The sequence below is a fragment of the Marmota marmota genome, unplaced genomic scaffold, assembly GCF_001458135.2.
Source record: "Marmota marmota marmota unplaced genomic scaffold, marMar, whole genome shotgun sequence".
Taxonomy (NCBI): domain Eukaryota; kingdom Metazoa; phylum Chordata; class Mammalia; order Rodentia; family Sciuridae; genus Marmota; species Marmota marmota.
The window spans coordinates 35,474,799-35,492,862 of NW_025999932.1; the positions used below are offsets into that span (position 1 = coordinate 35,474,799).

The 18,064-nt window shown below is 45.3% G+C and overlaps 1 protein-coding gene across 1 annotated transcript in view; it reads left to right on the forward strand.

The window, feature by feature from the left end:
- The window catches only part of Tmem272 (transmembrane protein 272), a 36,236-nt gene extending 18,685 nt beyond the window's left edge, over positions 1-17,551 (forward strand). Inside the window, exons 3-5 of the mRNA XM_048800894.1 lie at positions 2,934-2,993; positions 7,772-7,854; positions 14,052-17,551. Coding sequence (XP_048656851.1) covers positions 2,934-2,993; positions 7,772-7,854; positions 14,052-14,414 — 506 coding nt within the window. The 3' untranslated portion in view covers positions 14,415-17,551. The remainder of the gene's footprint in view (positions 1-2,933; positions 2,994-7,771; positions 7,855-14,051) is intronic.
- The last annotated feature ends 513 nt before the right edge of the window (positions 17,552-18,064 follow it).

An 18,064-nucleotide genomic window follows, 5' to 3' on the forward strand; every position in this document is an offset into this window, starting at 1 on the left:
ATATATATATATATAGCAATATATATATATATATATATATATACACACACACACACACACATATATATATATATATATATATATATATATGAAGGCAGCGGCAAAGGGATGGCAGACAAGAATATTGCTTATAATCTGCTCACATGCTTCACTGTCCCATCAGACATCACTTAGAAAACACAAGTTCAAAGATAAAGTCATTTGGAATTCCAAGATGGCGACAAATGCTAGGTTTTCCTGAGCACACGGCCTGTGGGACTGTACAGATGGTCAGTATTAAAGCTAATTCAGAGAAAGATGGTTTGAGGGGAGCAGTGGGATGGAGGCAGAGCATGCTGTAAGCCTGCTCTCCTCTACATTTCCTGGAGGTGAAGGTCAAGATTGGCATGGAGGGAGACTTCAGGGGGCAGCCCCTGTCCTGTCCCTTCTGCTCTGGATGACTGAGTAGTCAGGACTCGTGTCATTTGGGGGACGTGTGAGGTGTAGCTTTGGATCTCAGAGATGACTGAAATCAGCAAATAAATCTGAGATCTTTCATAATTCAAATCTGAATGGACCTTATAAAGTTAAACCAATTGCAGCCAGTTCAGTGTCACTAAAACCCAACTCAGACTGGCTTAACTAATAAAGGGGCTTATTGGTTCATGTGAATGGAAATCCTGGAAGTAGTTTAGTGTCACTCACTGTGTGACAAATGTCATCAAGGACCCAGTTTCCTTTTGCTTCTCTTCTTGCCTCCCGTGATGTCAGCTTCATTCTTAGGCTGGTTGTCCCTCGGGGTGGCAAAATGGGTACCAACAATCCCCAGAGCAACTGGGAGAAATTTTCTATCAGAAGAGTGAGAAAGCTTTGTCCTTGTTCTCAGTAAAAGCTCCCCCAAAGAGTCATGAGCCCATCCATCAAATGATACCCTATCCAGTGGGTGGGACTGTGCTGGTCCACTCAGAGTTAAACTGTCATGTCCCTTTCCACACCCAGGATGGAGTGAGCTTCTGTCACACACAGCACAGGAGAATGGGGAGGAGGAAACCAGAGCAAAAAATTGGGGTGATGACCTTGAGGGGAAGAAACAGACACTGCAGAGACCACCTACCACCTTAGCAATCCTACCTCAGTTCTCAGGGCCGGCAAGAGGACACAGTAAAAATGTAAGTGTGTGATGCTGTCCAGACTTTGGAAGTGGGAACTGGGTGCATTTCTACCCAAAAGATGTTCAGATTCATAATTTAAAATAATGCTGGCCCAGCAAAACCTGTATCTGCCGGCCACTTCACAGGTCAGGAACCAAAGAGGAATAGTAAAGGCCTTATTGTAATGGTTGCCACTACTGAACTCCGTGTGTGCCTCTGCTAACACATTGGACAAGAAAGGGAGACGAGGCTTCAGGAGGTCAACAAATCTGCCCAGAGCCACATTGGTAATGAGTGACAGGGCCAGGATTTGGACTCAGGCCTATTCAGTCCCCATGCCTCTGCTCTTTCCCAGTATCTAAAGGATGAATTGGTGTCATGAACAGGAAAAAAAAGCTCCAAGTCAGTTCAGAGCTCTGTCACACTGTGTCACGAAGAGGTTTTAGGAGACTGTGGGGAGCCACATTGAGTTACCATGACTTCCAGTCCTGATGCACCACAGGGACCTGAAAGATCACTGTATTCTGGGCAGTAGTGCCACGACTCGTGACTCAGTCTTTTCCCCTTCCCGGATAGCAAGGCCAGTCTTCTGATTAGGCATACCCTGGGGTTGAGCTAACTCACCTATTCTTTTGTAATCCTACCCCGTTGCCCTGTTTGGGATAGAAATTCCATGGAAACTCCCTTTGAGTGTCCCCATCTCTTGTTCTGCCTTTGGGAGTGGCCTTCCTCGATGTCAGTCAATCTCCTGATAGTAGACATCATGAAGCTAGACTCAACCCCCCCCCCCAAAACCTGACCCCTTATCTCATTTGAATGGCTTCTACCCAATAAAAGGGTTCAGCACATGCTCTCTCTCTCTCTCTCTTTCTTTCCATGGACCCCTAAGGTCAGAGGAGCCATCACAGGATGCAAAGAAAAAGGTATTTCTCTATCTCTGGTTATTTCACACAGCCCTGTTCACCTGGAGTGACCCTGTGTGTTTAGTCGTGAGATGCGACAGGAGACTACTTGTATTAGTCCATTTTCTGTTGTTATGACAAAGTATCTGAGGCTGGGTACTTTATAAAGGAAAAAGGTTTATTTAGCTTACAGCATTGGAGTCTGAAAGTCCAAGATTGAGTGGCCACATCTGTTCAGCCTCCTGTGATGCTCCTTTGACTACGTCACAACATGACAAAGGAGAGGAAAAGGAAACAGTCTTTTCCAATGGCGGTTCCCCCAGTGACCTAGTTTCCTACCCCTAGGCCCCACCTCCTGAAGGTCTCACCCCCTCTCGGTACCACCTCTTAACATCACCACACTGAAAACCGACCTTTCAGCACATGAACCTTTTGGGACATGTGCAAACCATCTTCAAGCCATATATATCACTAAATGGAGAGGGAAGATCTCATGAAGCAAATTCTCTAAGTGATAAAGTGAATTTTACTCAGGAAAGAGAAGAACCATCTTCCCTGGGTACAGGAAGCACAGCGTCACTCCTGCCTGGCTCAGGGAAGCCCACTGGCTTCTGGCCTCCTGTGTGAGCAGAGCAGCGGTTGACGAATCCCTTTTCTGTAAGCTGTCAGACTTGGAGAGGTCACAGAGGAAGCCTGGGCCTTCGAGTTGGCAGCCTGACCGCAGAGGTGTTAGGCCCTCTCAGAAAGGCACCCACCTGGGCAAGTCCCAGGCCAACTCTGACCTTCTCCTATCTGCCGACTGAAGACTTGAGAGAGGCCTGGGTTTCCCAGGATGCAAAGTAAACCCCAGTGAAAAGGAAATGAAAAGGCGTGTTCCTAACCCAGCTCCTTCTCCTTGCAGCCTGCTTCATTCTCGCGCTCATGGCTCTCCTGGTCCTGCCGCTGTCCATGGCCTTCACAGGTGAGCTGGCTGCTGAGCTGTGGGAAGCTGCAGGTCAGCGGGGGTGGAGCGGGGTGACAGCACTTAATGTTTAAGTATCAACTGTGCTTAGGCAGGGCTGGCAAGATCAGTCATCCCCAATTATCTGCTTGCTGTCACAGAGTGACTTGGTGAACATTCCTGGTCCCCGCCCTGGAAGATATTGATGAAGTATGTCTGGGGTGGGGACAGGCACCTGCTTTTAAAACTGTCAGAAGAAGATTCTGATCTTCCTAGCCCAGGTTTAGGAGTCACGAGGCTCAATTTGCCCGAGGCCCCTTCCCGGTTCCTATGTTCCCGTGAGGAAGCCCATTGTGAACAATAAGAAAAATGCATCCGAGGCTCAAGGAAAGTATGGGCTCACTGAATATGTTTTTTGCGGAATGAGTGAATAATAAATGCTCCCCTAATTGCACGGATTAAACAACTTTATAATCTGCAAGTGTGAAGAACAGGGAGGTGGCAGGGGAGTTAGGAGTGGACTCCTTGAGAAGCCAAAAGTCACTGGCACATGTCTGTGGAACTAATCTCATGCTCTTGAAATTGCTAATGGGAGCCCCTGAGATCTGCATGCAGAAGGTAGATGCCCTATTTACCCTGAGGCCTAGCAAGCCAGTGTTCTCGGTTCCAAGCTCAAAGGATAGGGGGCAGAAATTTTAAAAGGGTGCAGGGGTTATTGAAAACAACAACAACAAACCCTGTACCCTATCTGCTTAATGGGTACAAGGTTTCATTCTAGGGTGATGAAGCTATTCGGGACTAGATAAAGGGGATGTTTGTACAACATTGAGAATATGCTAAATGCCACTGGGTGGTTCCCTTTAAAATAGTTGATTTTATGTCCAGTAAATTTTATACTGAAAAAATACAACTCTGAAAATAGAAATAAACAAAAACAGTACCCTGGTTTTTTTTGTTTTTTTTTTTGAAAGAGAGAGAGAGAAAGAGAAAGAGAAATAAAAAGATAAATAGCCTGAGCTGGGCTCAGCGGTACACACCTGTAATAACAGAGGCTGGGGAGGCTGAGGCAGGAGGATTGCAAGTTCAAAGCCAGCCTCAGAAACTTAGAAAGGCCCTAAGCAACTCAGTGAGACCCTGTCTCTAAATAAACTATAAAAAAGGCTGGGGATGTGTCTCAATGATTAAATGCCCTGAGTTCAATCCCCGGTACCAAAAAAATACAAACAGCTTAAACAACAACAGAGAGAGAAAATAAAATAAAATATCAAAGTTGCCCAGAACTAAAAGAGCAAAACAATCTGGGGCCATTTAATATAAGAGGAAAACAATTCAACCACTTGCCCAAATCTGGAAGCTACCATTATTAGAGTTAGTTTGGAAATTAACTTCCATTTATGGTTCTGCTCTTTCAAGAAGAGTTTATAAGAAGTTAGTCACACCCAGCTTGGAAGATCAGAAATGCCCTTTAGACAGTGTTCTATGCAAAATCGGTAGTGTAAGAGAGACTGTGGAGCTGTGGCTAGTTGTTCACCAACTCATTCGCCAGCTAACAACTCACTCACCAAGCTGCACGGATGAGACAAGCTTCCATGAGTTCATTGACATGGTCACTATGTTAAAAGACTACATCCGTTGCAGAAAGTAGGTCTCAGGGAGTTGCTGCGTAGCAGTTATAGAGCTTGCTTTGGAGTGATGAAAAGTTCTTGAAAATGGATGATGGTCATGGTCACACAAGATGCTGATTGAAATCAATGCCATTGAATTGTACGCTTAAGTGGTTAAAATTTTTTGTTTGGCTATTATGTCACAATAAGAATTGTCAACACTCATACACACACACACACACACACACACACACCACAATATTGTTGTGTGGGTAGGGAATCGCTATCTCTAGCAATAGTATCAACTGCTTTGGGGAGAGTTCGAAAAAGCCAAAGGGTATCATTGTGATACTGCAGATCAGACAGAAAGAAAATCTAGGGTTCAGGTAGGACCTAAGCAACACGTGAAGAACACAGAGGAAAACTGTGTTGATTGACTTGATTGGGATCTTTTCAAGCCATCTGTGCGTGGATCGATTCTCCTGTGAGCAGCAGCTGTTCTTATTCATTAGGAATGAGCAGATATACAAGTCATTACTCAATGTTCATTACACAGCTGGCTTCTGAATGGTAAAGGCAGTTCATACCCAACAAATTTGGCATCCGATACTTGAATGTCTTTGTGTGGAAAGGTTGTGTTGAGACTTGGAGAGCATTTCCATCTGATAATGGATTCAGACAAACATCAGAGAAACTGGAAAGGCACGTCATATAGGTTGATGATCCAACCAATGTGTGTGGAGGATTTTACTCTGTTTGGGGCCCTGAATTTATATTTATATCTGTACGTTTAGAAATTTTCAATAATGTCAATGAAACATGATGTAGTCATAGAAAAAATTTCTTCTGCTTAAGTTCCCATATCCAGGCATTTGTGAGAAATAAAATGTCAAATCAAATGTGTTTTAAACAGGAGACCGGTTCAACATGAGAATTCCCTTCTTCGAACTCTGTTGACAAATTAATCAAGTAATTTAATTACGCTGTGGTAACAAATTAACCCTGAATCTCAGTGGCTTAACACTGTAAATGTCTATTTCTTGGGTTTTTTTTTTTTTTTTTGGAGGGGGAAGGTGTGGATACCAGGGATTGAACTCACGGGCACTCCACCACTGAGCCACATCCCCAGCCCTATTTTGTATTTTATTTAGAGACAGGGTCTTACTGAGTTGCTTAGTGCCCAGATTTTGCTGAGGCTGGCTTTGAACTCACGGTCCTCCTGCCTCAGCCTCCCGAGCTCCTGAGATTAGAGGCATGTGCCACTATGCTCAGCTGTAAAGGTTTATATCTTGCTGTGAATTCCATTGTGGATTAGGGGTCATCCCAGAGCCTCAGGAGACTCCCCAAGGCAATAAACATGACCCCTAGCTTTACCAACTGCCTCAGTCCTGAGAGAGAGGCCCTCTCAGCTCATTGTTTTCCAGGTGGTTAAAGCAGGAGGCGAAAGAAGGATCGTGTATCAGTTTTAAAATGATGCCAATGTCCCACAACCAGTTGGTCAGAATTAGTCACACAGCCCTGTGTGCCCACAGTGGCCTTGGCAATATGAAGGCACATATCCATCCATGCCTCTACACAGAAGAGTTTTGTGCTTGAACCCCTCTGCAGCCTGGTCATTGGAACTAGTTTTGTTAATGAGGGAAATAAGACATTTCCTTCTTGTATTTAAAAAAGATGCATCATATTATTGCTTAATAATAGGCTTAGAAGATAAAGACCTAAGAAAAGTAGAGAAAGCATTGTTTTGGGAAGAAATATGATCCTGAAGGAAGAGTGTGGAGATCTGAGCTGTGGGGGTCAGCAGTATTCCATACCCAGTTGCTAAAGATGCCTCAGGAAACACGTGTCTCCCAGCTTGGGGGTCCAGTGAGCAAAATGGTCAGTGGTAACAACAAAATGACCATGACAACAGCCTTGCACAGGTGGAGGGGCTTCCTGCTGGCTCCTCTGCCCCCTGGAAGCAGTGGAAGAATAAAGCCCTCATTTTACTCGGTGGATGCATTTTGGGAATGTAACCCATAAATTGAATCTTATTTTAAGCATATCAAGGGAACTGAGTGTTTAAAGGGATTCTTTAAGTCCTTTTGTGAAAAGAATCCTTGAAAGCATGAACTGTCATACATACACCAGCTTTTCATAAAAGCACGGTACACTCATGACCACTTAGTACCCAGATAAAAGGTGCAGTGACGTCTGTCCCTGCTTTGTCTGATGATTCATTTGTTCCTGGAATTGTAGGCCAGAGGCCTGACGCCAGGGATCCCAACAAACCTGATCCACCTCCTTGCCCCAAACACCAAACAAAAAAAGGTGATGGTGAAGAACAGGAAAAGAACTACCAACAATAGGGCCACACTGGGAAGGCAAAGTGACACGCAGCCGCTCAGCCCTGCCTTCTGGGTGCTGGCAGGAGCTTTAGCTTTAAATAGGGGAAGAACTGGGGCAGGGGCAAGAGGTGTGTGTAATTCAGTGGTCTGATTGATCATTCTCTCAGTTCTTGTTCTGCAAGGGGGCTCTGGAGAAGTCCTTGTCTCTCGAGAGGACCTGGGATCCTGGAAGGAGGCAATTCAGTTTCCATGAGATGATGGCTCCTGCTTAGGGGTCTCATCATGGGTTGATGTCCTGCTGCAGTTGTTCCTGGAAGGTAGTCCTTGTAGGCATCACCCCATGGATCTGAAACAGGGTGCTGCAAATCCTGCCTCAGTCTCAGAGGGAAATGAGATTAGTTAGGTAAATTTGGGGCTAACAAACCTTGTATTACTAGTTATGAGATGAACACTCCTTAAGGGATTAATATGGCTTACATGCCAAGCTGAGCAGACCCCTGACCCAAAGTTGAAGATAATAAAGGAGACAGATACAGAATGAAGGCTGAGATGCCAATCTTCGTCCTGCTTTTAGATACCCATTGGGCATCTGCAGGCCTGAGTGAAGCGTCACTGCTTTTAAAAGAGCAACTTCTCTGCTTCCTGATATACATTCTTCCAGGAGAGTGGGATCTACAGAGTCAACCCACCGAGCATCCTGAAGATGGGGTGGCCCATGAGGCCAAGAGGATCCCACCAGCAGGGCAGGGAATGGAGTTATGGTTTGTGGAACTAACATCTTGGCCTTTGTAGGTGTTAAGCTCATCTTCATAACCAGGATTGGTGCTCTTGAATGCATCTCTCAATCCCTTTCTGTTTTCCCTGGTAGGAATGAAGTTTTTGGAGGACTGCCCCATACAGCCTCTCATTCCCTTATATTTGCTAGTGGGTGGGATCATCGGTGCCTTAAAGGTAAGGTTGTTTTTTTTAAATTTGTTCTTTTTAGTTATATATGACATATTATACATATATAGAGTATTACTTCTCATTCTTGTGATTGTACATAATGTGGGAGGTACATTCATCATGTATTCATATATGAACATAGGAAAATTATGTCTGATTCATTCTACTGTCTTTCCTATTTCCATCCCCCTTCCTCCCCTTCATCCCCCTTTGTCCAATCCAATGAACTTCTATTCTTCCCTAACCCTGCCTCTTATTGTGTGTTATCATCTGCATATCAGAGGAAACATTTGGCCTTCGGTTTCTTGGGATTGGCTTATTTCACTTAGCATGAGAGTCTCCAGTTCCATCCATTTACTAGCAAATTCCATAATTTCATTTCTCTTATTTGGATGAGTAATATTCCATTGTGTATACATACCACGTTTTATTTATCCATTCATCTATTGAAGGACACCTAGGTTGGTTCCATAGTTTAGCTATTGTGAATTGAGCTGCTATAAACATCCACGTGGCTGTGTCACTGTAGTATGCTGATTTTAAGTCCTTTGGGTATAGACTGAGGAGTGGGATAGCTGGGTCAAATGGTGGTTCCATTCCAAGTTTTCTGAAGAATCTCCATACTGCTTTTCATAGTGGTTGCACCAATTTGCAGTCCCACCAGCTATGTATCAGTGTGCCTTTCCCCCCGCATATCCTCGACAATATTTATTGTTACTTGCATTCTTGAAAATTCCATTCTGACTGGAGATGAAATCTCAGTATTTAAACTATGGTTTGTCCTTCTTGCTCAAGTTTTACTTACTGTCAGGGTGGAACATACCTGTTAATATTCAGCTACTCACAGGGTGCCAGGACAATATCCCCCTAAGTGAGCATTGAAGTGACAGGGTTGGCGTCAGAATCACAGATTTTTCCAGATGAGGGGCCTTCACCAAGGGTTGGATATCTTTGCAATAGCTTTCTTCCTGCTATTGAGTTCAATGTGCTAAGTTTTAGTTTGGATCTAACAAGAGAGTGACCAACAGAGGAGTGACCAACTGACTAGCCAGTTTGGCCATTGAATTCATCACGACCTTTTTTTGTGCTTCTTTTTTAAAAAAGTATGCTGTTTAGGGCAGAAGAGTTTGCATTTGGTGAAAAGGTGGGTTGTGTGTGTGTGTGTGTGTGTGTGTGTGTGTGAAAGAGAGAGAGAGAGAGAGAGAGAGAGAGAGAGAGAGAGCGTGGTGCTGAGGATTGAACCCAGGGGCACTCTGCCATTGAACTACACCCCCAGCCCTTTTTATTTGGAGATAAGATCTTACTAAGTTGCTGAGGCTGCCCTCGAATTTGCAATCCCCTTGCCTCAGCTTCCTGAGTAGCTGGGATTGTAGGCATGCACCGCAACACTCAGTTGAAATGTATGTTGTTTAGGGGTTTGTATTTCTGTTTTTGCTATGTGTCAGTTGACCACGTGGAATTAAACTGGCTTCAGTCGTCAACCAACCATTAAACCCTGGTGTCTGGTACTAAGAGAACTTCTCTCTGACTCTCAAGCCCATGTAGAGACCTGATTAGCTCATGGGTTGTATTAGCATCTGTTCAAACAGGAAAGTGACTAAAGAAGAAATATCAAGTGGCATGCAGACCTGAAACTTAGGTTTCCAAAATCCCTGGTCACAGAAATGTTACACTTGCCAAAAGTATCTCAGGTCAACCTGTGCTTATCAGTGACTCTTCCTAACCTCCAAGCCCACCTCACAGCTTCCTATCAAAACTAGAAAACATAGTATCTATTTTTTCCAAAGAGGACTCATAAAAATGAAGCAACAGCACAATAGAGAAAACAGAATCAAGAGTGCCATATATAAAATTTCATTCAGAGTCACTGTCTGGTTTCTTTGCCAACTTCCTCCTGGTGCTGGGATCCTTCAAAAGATCTTGGCCAGAGGCACTGGTCATGCTATTGATTTAAGACATCAAAGAATGTCTTTAAAAATATGTGTTCTCGTATGTAATGGATATCTATAAGCTCTATGACATCTTGGGAAATGTCTGATTTTGAACAAACCATTGGAGCTTCATTTCCCAACAGCAATGTTCTGGTGGGCAATGTTCTGGAATGTACAGATACACGTTATCATCCCTATAACAACATTCCCCAGGAATTCTCCTGAGGCTCTGTCTGGCTCCAAAGAAACCCAGAGGCTGTCAGCTCAGTGAGGCTGCATATCCCCTGTGGACCCCAGGTGTTAGGCAATGCCTTGGGCACTAAGGAGATGCTCAAAACAAGAGCAAAGTTTTCAGCAGTAATTACCTGTGTCATCCATCCCCAGCTGACTGCCTCATCACCAGGTTGCTACCTGGAACTTTCCTGTAGAGCTGCTACTGTCCACAGAGTCAGCCTCCTAATAACAGCCAGCTTTTCCTTTACAAAAGCCAGCTCAGAACCCAAAGGTAATTTATTTTAATGAACATACCAGGGCTCTAATAAACAGCATCGATTTTTTTTTTCCTGGCAATCTAAAACTGCTTGAAGCCAAATTAAATTTTGGTGCTCAACATGGTGAGGTAATATACAGTGAGTCCATAACAATAGAGCAGCAGCAAACATGTTTATGGTGCCACCAGAGGCCCAAGTTTACTTGTGATGATAATGCTTTGTATTTAACACCCGCCCCCCAACACAGTTTGCCCAGCCCAGCATCTTTAGTGAAATGCACCACATAGCATTAAGGTATCGCATTCAAAGAGAAATCTGAGAAATGAGGTGGCATTTCCCGGAGTTACCAAAAAGAGCTGACAGTCATGACCTACTAGGTCACAAAATGCATTTAGCAGGTTGTGATCTGATTTAAAAATAAAATAAAACAGAAAATAGGAGAGTGCCTAATAAGTATTGTGTGATACTATATATGGACACCTGCCTGTTTGGGTGAATTGACCATATCATTTGTCATCCAAACGGAAATAATTTTGAGAGGACAAGGGGACTCTAATAATCATCATGCCAGGACAACAGCACAGACTAGGACTTCTCTGAGTTCCCAAGGACTTCAAATTACCCAATTTCTGGGTCATGATGTAAAATATATTTGTTGCTTTGGATCATGTTAAAAGAAAGTTTCAAAAACAGTGATCTGGGGCTGGGGTTGTGGCTCAGTGGTAGAGCGCTCGGCTAGCACGTGCGAGGCCCTGGGTTCCATCCTCAGCACCACATTAAAAAATAAATAAATAAATAAAATAAGGGTATTGTGTTCAACTACAACTAAAAAAAAAAACCCGAGTTGATCTGGTGGCCATTATCTACCCAACACTCCACCTCACCTCCAGTGTCCCTCTTCCTAGTGCCACCATGAGCAGGTTGCCTTTTGCAGGTGCTATGCTGACATCTGTGCCCCCATTTGGGACTCATTCCGTCCTCATAGCGCCCCCATGAGGCAGGAACTGGCATCAGGAAGGATTCTTTTGAGTACAATGAACACCAATAACAGAAAAAGAAAACAACTCTAACTTAAGAGATAGTTTATTGGAAGAACTCACAACTCAAAATGTTGGTGGAGAGGCAAGGGACAAGTTTGGCGCCAGAAAGCCTGGGGCAGGTCCCCTTACTGTAGCTTCCTGGTGTCAGTGGCAGAATGCATGAGCCCCACCTAGTTCCTCTCTCATGGCGTCACTGGGCCCAAGAACCAGTTTGAAGAGGACAGCCTGAACCAAGGACCTTGGGTGTCCTGTGGCTCGCTGTGTGCCAAGAGCAAGGGAACAGACCTCCCGGAGGGCAGGTAGCACAATTTATCCTCTCTAGACCTAGGATGGGTAGGGGATTTGCCCAAAGAATGAGGTGATGCTCACGGCAGTCTGCTGGGCAGTGTTCTAGAATGTCCAGAGGAAAAGAAAGGTGGTGTTCACCAAGGCCTCTGCTCCAGTCGAGGGGCTTTCTCATCTCCCTTTGTCTTTGCCATGCCACTCTCCCTCCCAGGAGGTCCTCCCTCCTCTCCTCTCTTGAGGGTTTCTGAGTATGCCCCCTTTTCCAGGAAGCCCTCCTGGATGAGCCAGCTCCATGCCGGACTCCTTGAAGTGTCCCACTGCTCTTCTTAGAGAAACATCTTGCCTCCCAGCCAAGCTGCAGGTCTTGTTCCTAGAGAGCTGGAACAGGACTACCAAATGGGAGGCCTCTCCTGACATAGGAGAGAACCACTCTGATTCCAGCACCATGTGGTATGGTACATATAGTGGTCGGCAAGTGTGGGCTAATGGCCATCTCTTTTTTTTTTTTTTTTTGGTACAGGGTATTGAGCCCAGATGCTCCTTACCAAAGAACTACATCCCCAGTCCTCTTACTTTTTTATTTTTGAAACAGGATTTCACTGTTTGCTGAGGGTCTTGCCAAGTTGCTGAGGCTGGCTTCGAACTTGCAGTCCTCTTGCCTCAAACTCTGGAGTCACTGGGATTACCGGCATGTGCCACCAGACTGGCTCCATCTCATTGTTGCACTCACTGTGGACTGAGTAGAGTGACTTAACTTCTCTGAGCCTTAGTGTCCTCAACCAGGAAGCAGAATTAGTCATATATAGCTCATAGGTTAGTATAGGTATTAAATGCAGTCAGTCATAAGTGCCAAGTTTTGGACTAACTAATTAAGTTTTGCTATTTTTTTCATAAATAATAGCTCTCTACTGTCGAAAAACAACAGAATACAGATAAGTACCAAGGAGAACATCAAAATCACCTGTAAATTACACCACACAGCAAACAAACATCACTGTTGACTCTGTAGCCTTTTGGTCCTTCTGTGCACAAATTTATTTGGCACCCTCCCCTATGACCCTGAGAGAATTAAATGAGGTACTGTATACGAAGCACCTCACCCAGCACCAGGGTGTCCTTTTGTGCAATGTCCATTTCCAGAGTCACTGTCACCAGCACAAAGATAACTCCCATATCTCAGTCACAGCCCTCAACTGTCTCTGTTCACCACCAGCCTCTGACCACCCCCTGCTGACCACCATCACCTGCATGTCCATCCAGAATTTTAAATGGAGCAAGTCCAAACCCAAGGTTGTCACACTCCTCAAATGCACAGCTCGGGCTCCTCTGCTCCCCAGCCCTCTTGATATCATTGTCCCAATCACTGCCCCAGTTTGGATCCCATTGGTGACATTTCTTGACTCGTCCCTACCCATCCATTTCACTCGGGCTCTGAGTTTCTCCCCTCACCAACCTGCATGCTCTTGGCCATCAGAGGATTCCCTCTCAGCCCTGCTGTCCTTGTGTTAGGGGTGCACTGAGGTTGGCCATAGGGGAGGTGGGGAGCTGGGATAGAACAGATAAGCAGATTCAGTTTTCAGAGGAAATCACAGGGAAGCCGGGGAATGGCCAAAGGTCTCCCCAGCAAAGAAGGCTATGTTCTTCCCTGGCTGTGTTTCCAAGGGGACACTGAGACATGGGGGGGGGGGCAGTCAGGTTGGTAGCAAGTTGGGGATTCTTTGTGTAATCAAGTGGAAACTGACTTTCTAAGGGGTGTCAGACTGGAGTCAGGCAGGGGCCATCTGTCGGGGGAAAAGATGGTCTTTGTCCCCCCAGAGTATTGCTCAAAGGAGAAGGTGTGTGCTCTTGACTTGAGGGATATGTGAGGACAGCGGGGACAATGCTCTCGCTCCATGGCCCCACTCAAGATGCAGATCCTGGGGACAGAGAAGGGTGGAAACAGCCCAAAGAAAAGCAGTTTGGGTGGGTAGGGGGAGGACAGGAAGGGACTAGTGATGCTTGGGCCGCCAGGCCTGTGATGTGGCCTGCAAGTGACAGGGGAATAGTTCCTCCTAAGACAGAGGGCCTGGCTGGGAGGTGCGTTAGCATCCAACAGGTATCATTCCTGTACTGTTAGGTGTCATGCAAATGCGCTAGAAAACTAGAAAGGCCAGTCCGTCCAAGCCTCACTATAGAGTAAGTTTATGCCAACTAATCCCATACCCAAACCGGCTCCTGCATCCAGGAGGAAGACGCCAGCAAGCTTGCTGACTATGGATTGATGTCTTCATTCATGCAAGTTCTAATTCTAATTCTTCAAATGAAATGTCCTTCTTTGGCAGATCTTCCAACTCCAGTATATGTACTTTTCATAACCTCTCTCTCTGTCTCTCTCCCCATCTTCCCCCCTTCTACTCCCTCTGTTCCCCACAACTTTTCCACCCTCCCCTATGACGCTCACCCCTCCCGCCATCCAGGTGTCTCTCTTGCTGTATGACTCCACCAGGATGAGGCGGCTTCTGTCTAAGGCTCTGGTGATTGATGACGACGACGACGATGAGTATCCCTGGAGACAGAACGCGCACAAATACTACGTCCATCTCATCCTCAGCCTCTTCCTCTTCCTCTGGTTTATTCTGGGGAATTACTGGGTCTTCTCTGTGTACCTGCCTGACTTTATTCCCCCTTTCCAGCAGCCCCAGGCATACTGTGACAAAACCCTGTACCTCTTTGCAGTAGGGGTCCTGGTGCTCAGTCACACTGTGCTGATCTTACTGGTCCTGTGCAGCGGTTGTGTCTATGTGTGTTCCAGGTGGAGATTTGCTGGTGATGAAGACTGACAGCCACTCCTCCCGGCGTGTGCACACATAGACACACATGCACAATTTGGGGAGAAAAGCATGCTAGTGAGTCAATAGAACCTTCCACACGGGCATTTCAGAAACTAACAAAAATGCACTGAAGGAGTCTACCAGACTAAAGAGAATCTTGCCTGCCTGGATGTGGGGAAAGCATTTTGACTCTTCTTTGGGTGAGAATTTGTACTCATGAGTTTTCAAAGGATGTTTCTTTGGAGGGGAGGAGATGAGGAGTGCTAAGGAAGGGTTATCTTTTTCAATCACAGGGCAATTCCAAGCCCTGTGGCAAGGTTTGCTGTTGTTACTGTTGCTACTGCTGAGCTCATTCAGCCACCAGCACTGCAGAGTGGTAGGAAAGATGCCCATTAATAACTCCAACTGCCTTTTGTGATAGTTAAGAAGTCAGGATATCCCCAACCCCAGATCAAAAGGTTTGATCTGATAACTGAGGACATCCTAAGGGCAGTTATAAAATCTGCAAGTTCAAGGAATAGATTCCACAGAGGGGCTCTGGCTGGTCTGCCAGGGGACCTTGCAGTGAGCAGTGTCCCTCTCATCTTCATTTCTGGATGCTGCTACTGTGTGTTCTGTGCTCGGCATGGAGTCCATTTCTATTCCTGGTAATCTGTGTGCTTTGTGGACGGTTCCATGTCATAAACTGGTCTTGCAGCTGAGCATGGTGGCGTGCACCTGTAATCCCAGTGGTTCAGGAGGCTGAGGCAGGAGGATTGCAAGTTCAAAGCAGCCTTAGCAACTTAGGGAGGCCCTAAGCAATTCAGCGAGACCCTGATTCTAAATAAAATATGAAAAGGGCTCAGTGGCTGAGTGCCCCTGAGTTCAATCCCTGGTACCAAAAAAAAAAAAAAAAAAAAAAAAAAACCCACAAAATCTGGCCAGGTTACATGAATTAAGGTGCCATTAGTGCAGGTGCTTTGGGTTTCTGAGCTTAAATATTTCACAGCTGTTCTTCTGTTTAATGACAGAGTCAGCTTGGGAAGCTTTTTCTAATTTAATCATCTGGAAGTCTAGAATGATACCAAACAGCAACCCCTAGCATCCCATCTTGCTGCTGTCCTTGTAACATGAAGTTCCTGGGAGCCTCGGTACCAGGTTAGCAAGTGGGTAGTTTCTCCTGTGGAAGGCACTCTTTCAAATTTTCTTTTTTCTTTATTTATTTTCGAGTTCTAGGGATGAACGTGGGGGTGTTTTATTTTACCATTGAGCTTTTCATTTTTTATTTCAAGACAGGATCTTACAAAGTCACCCGTCACCTGAGCTGACCTCAGACTTGTGATCCTCCTGCCTCAACCTCCTGAGTCCTTGGGACTGCAGGCCTATATACCACAGCACTTGGCTTACTTGAGAATTTTCAATGAAGACACTGTCGTAGGTGTTATTAGGGAAAGCACCCAGACAGAGCACAGCAACTGCTTAACTGTGCTTATATCTCAGTTTATCTCTCTGTGGTGCCAAGCTGCTTTCTTTTTTCTTTCTTTTTTGGTGTGTCTGTGTGTGTCGGGAACGGCAGGTGGGGGCTGCTTTATAATCAAACCAAGCCCCAGTAGCCATCAATGTAAGGCACCAGCCTGTCTCAGAAGTGTGAGCTCAAACCAAGAGGCACACTCTTCTCCATGGCTTTAAGAGAAAAGAGACTGTGAGTGCCAAGGAAGCTTCCCATTTGAGTTTGGAAGGACTCTCCAAGGATCTGTCCCCTGGAGTCACCTTTGATCCACATTTCTCCCAGGCGAGAAGGTGCATAGTGCGCCCTCTGCTGGGAAAAAGGAGAACAGTCCTTATTCTGCCCCATCCCTCAGGGCAGTTACTGTTTTCCCGTGAGCTACTGAGGACAGTAAGGTGTGCAGCTTGCAGATCCTGCATCATCTGTACAGATGCAGGCCTGATTCCATCCTTATTGTGTCTCAAGTCGAGGGCTGAGACAGACTCTGGGCTCAGACACAGGGCAGGTAGGTGTTCCATGCCCCACCCCCACCAGGGGGTCTCAGCCACTCCCAGTCACTTAGCCAATGTTTGGACACAAACAAAGCTGAAAGCCAACAGAACCCATATCAAAGCTCAATCCAGGCCACATATCCACCAGTACTTTCCTTCATGTCCCTGATGCTAATTCCTGTGCAGAAACTTTTAAAGAATATTCAGGTTCCATCTTAAAATAATAAGCCAAGGCCACACAGACAATTTTTAAAAAAGCCAATTCGGTACTCATTTTTTTGTTCTCTCCTGTTTGCTTCAGTTAGAAGCTTGCTTATGTTTGCTTATGTTGGAAATGACTCTGAGGTTTCAAGAGAGTATTGAGGTGGAATTCACACCCCTCTGGGTCACGGATAGAGGGAGGAAATGACTGGACTGTGATTGACCCATCCTGGTGGTGTCTCCTGAATACTGAGGGCCAAGCAAGTAGAATTTCTCCCACTCATATCCCAGCACTGCCCTTGCCTTTCTGTGAAGCTAAGACATTCTGCTGGGCCTTGTGAATGACTCACATGGAGTCTGCCCAGAAGAAGGGTATGGAAGGACAGGATGCACAGTTGACCCCTTCATCCAGAGGAGAGGCCACCACTGACTCGCCCTAATCTATGAACATCAAAGACCTGAGCCTCTGGAGCCCCAAGCTACTCCCTCGTGAATGCTTCTGAGGCTGCTGCCACTGGAGTTTGACAAAGATGCAAAGAGATTGTGGAAAATCATAGCTATAAAAATGGCTGTTGATTGGGCACAGAGAGAGACACCTGGGAGGCTGAGGCAGGAGGATCACAAGTTCAAGGACAACCTGGGCAACACCACAAGACCATGAATGAATGAATGAATGAATATTTGTTTGCAGATGGCAGATATGGGCTACTGTTTTGGTTCCATTAGTAGTGCCCTGTTTCAAATGTTGGACATTCCCAGTTTCTGATAGACCTGGATACTCCTGGAGTATTGCAGAGTCTTTATATTGATATAAATGCTTTATCAAATACACCCGTTAAAGTGGAAAACTGGGGGCTGGGATTGTGGCTCAGCGGTAAAGCGCTCGCCTAGCATGTGAGAGCCCTAGGTTCGATCCTCAGCACCACATTAAAAAAAAAGAATAAGTAAATAAAATAAAGTTTAAAAAAAAGTGGAAAACTGGTGTCTTGGTAAAAGAGTTTTTCTTTTTCTACACCTTTTTATTTTTCACAACAAACTTGAAGTCTTTAAATACTACATTTGATATAAAAAATTAAAAGGAAACCATATAGTTAAAATCAGAACTATAAGAAATTCTGTGATGGTTAGGAAGCAGAGGTTCTCGATCTTTTTTTGTTTTCCACACCCACACACTTGTCTCTTGCCCCAGAGGGAGTAGTAGAGGAAAAAGTGTGCTCATTCTATTGTACACTCCCTCCCTTGCTATGGAGAACATCTATCAGAGATCCTAAATCATTATTAAAACCTGGACCAAATTTTTGGCTTTGAATTTCCTGGCAACCAAAGCAGAAGGATGATTTGATGATTCCCTATAAATTGCACCTTTTTTCCTGGAGTAAAAAGCACCACCTCTGGAGAAATACAGGCTAAACTGGGCGCAGTGGCTCACTCCTGTAATCCCAGCAGCTAGAGAGGCTGAGGCAGGAGGATCATAAGCTCCA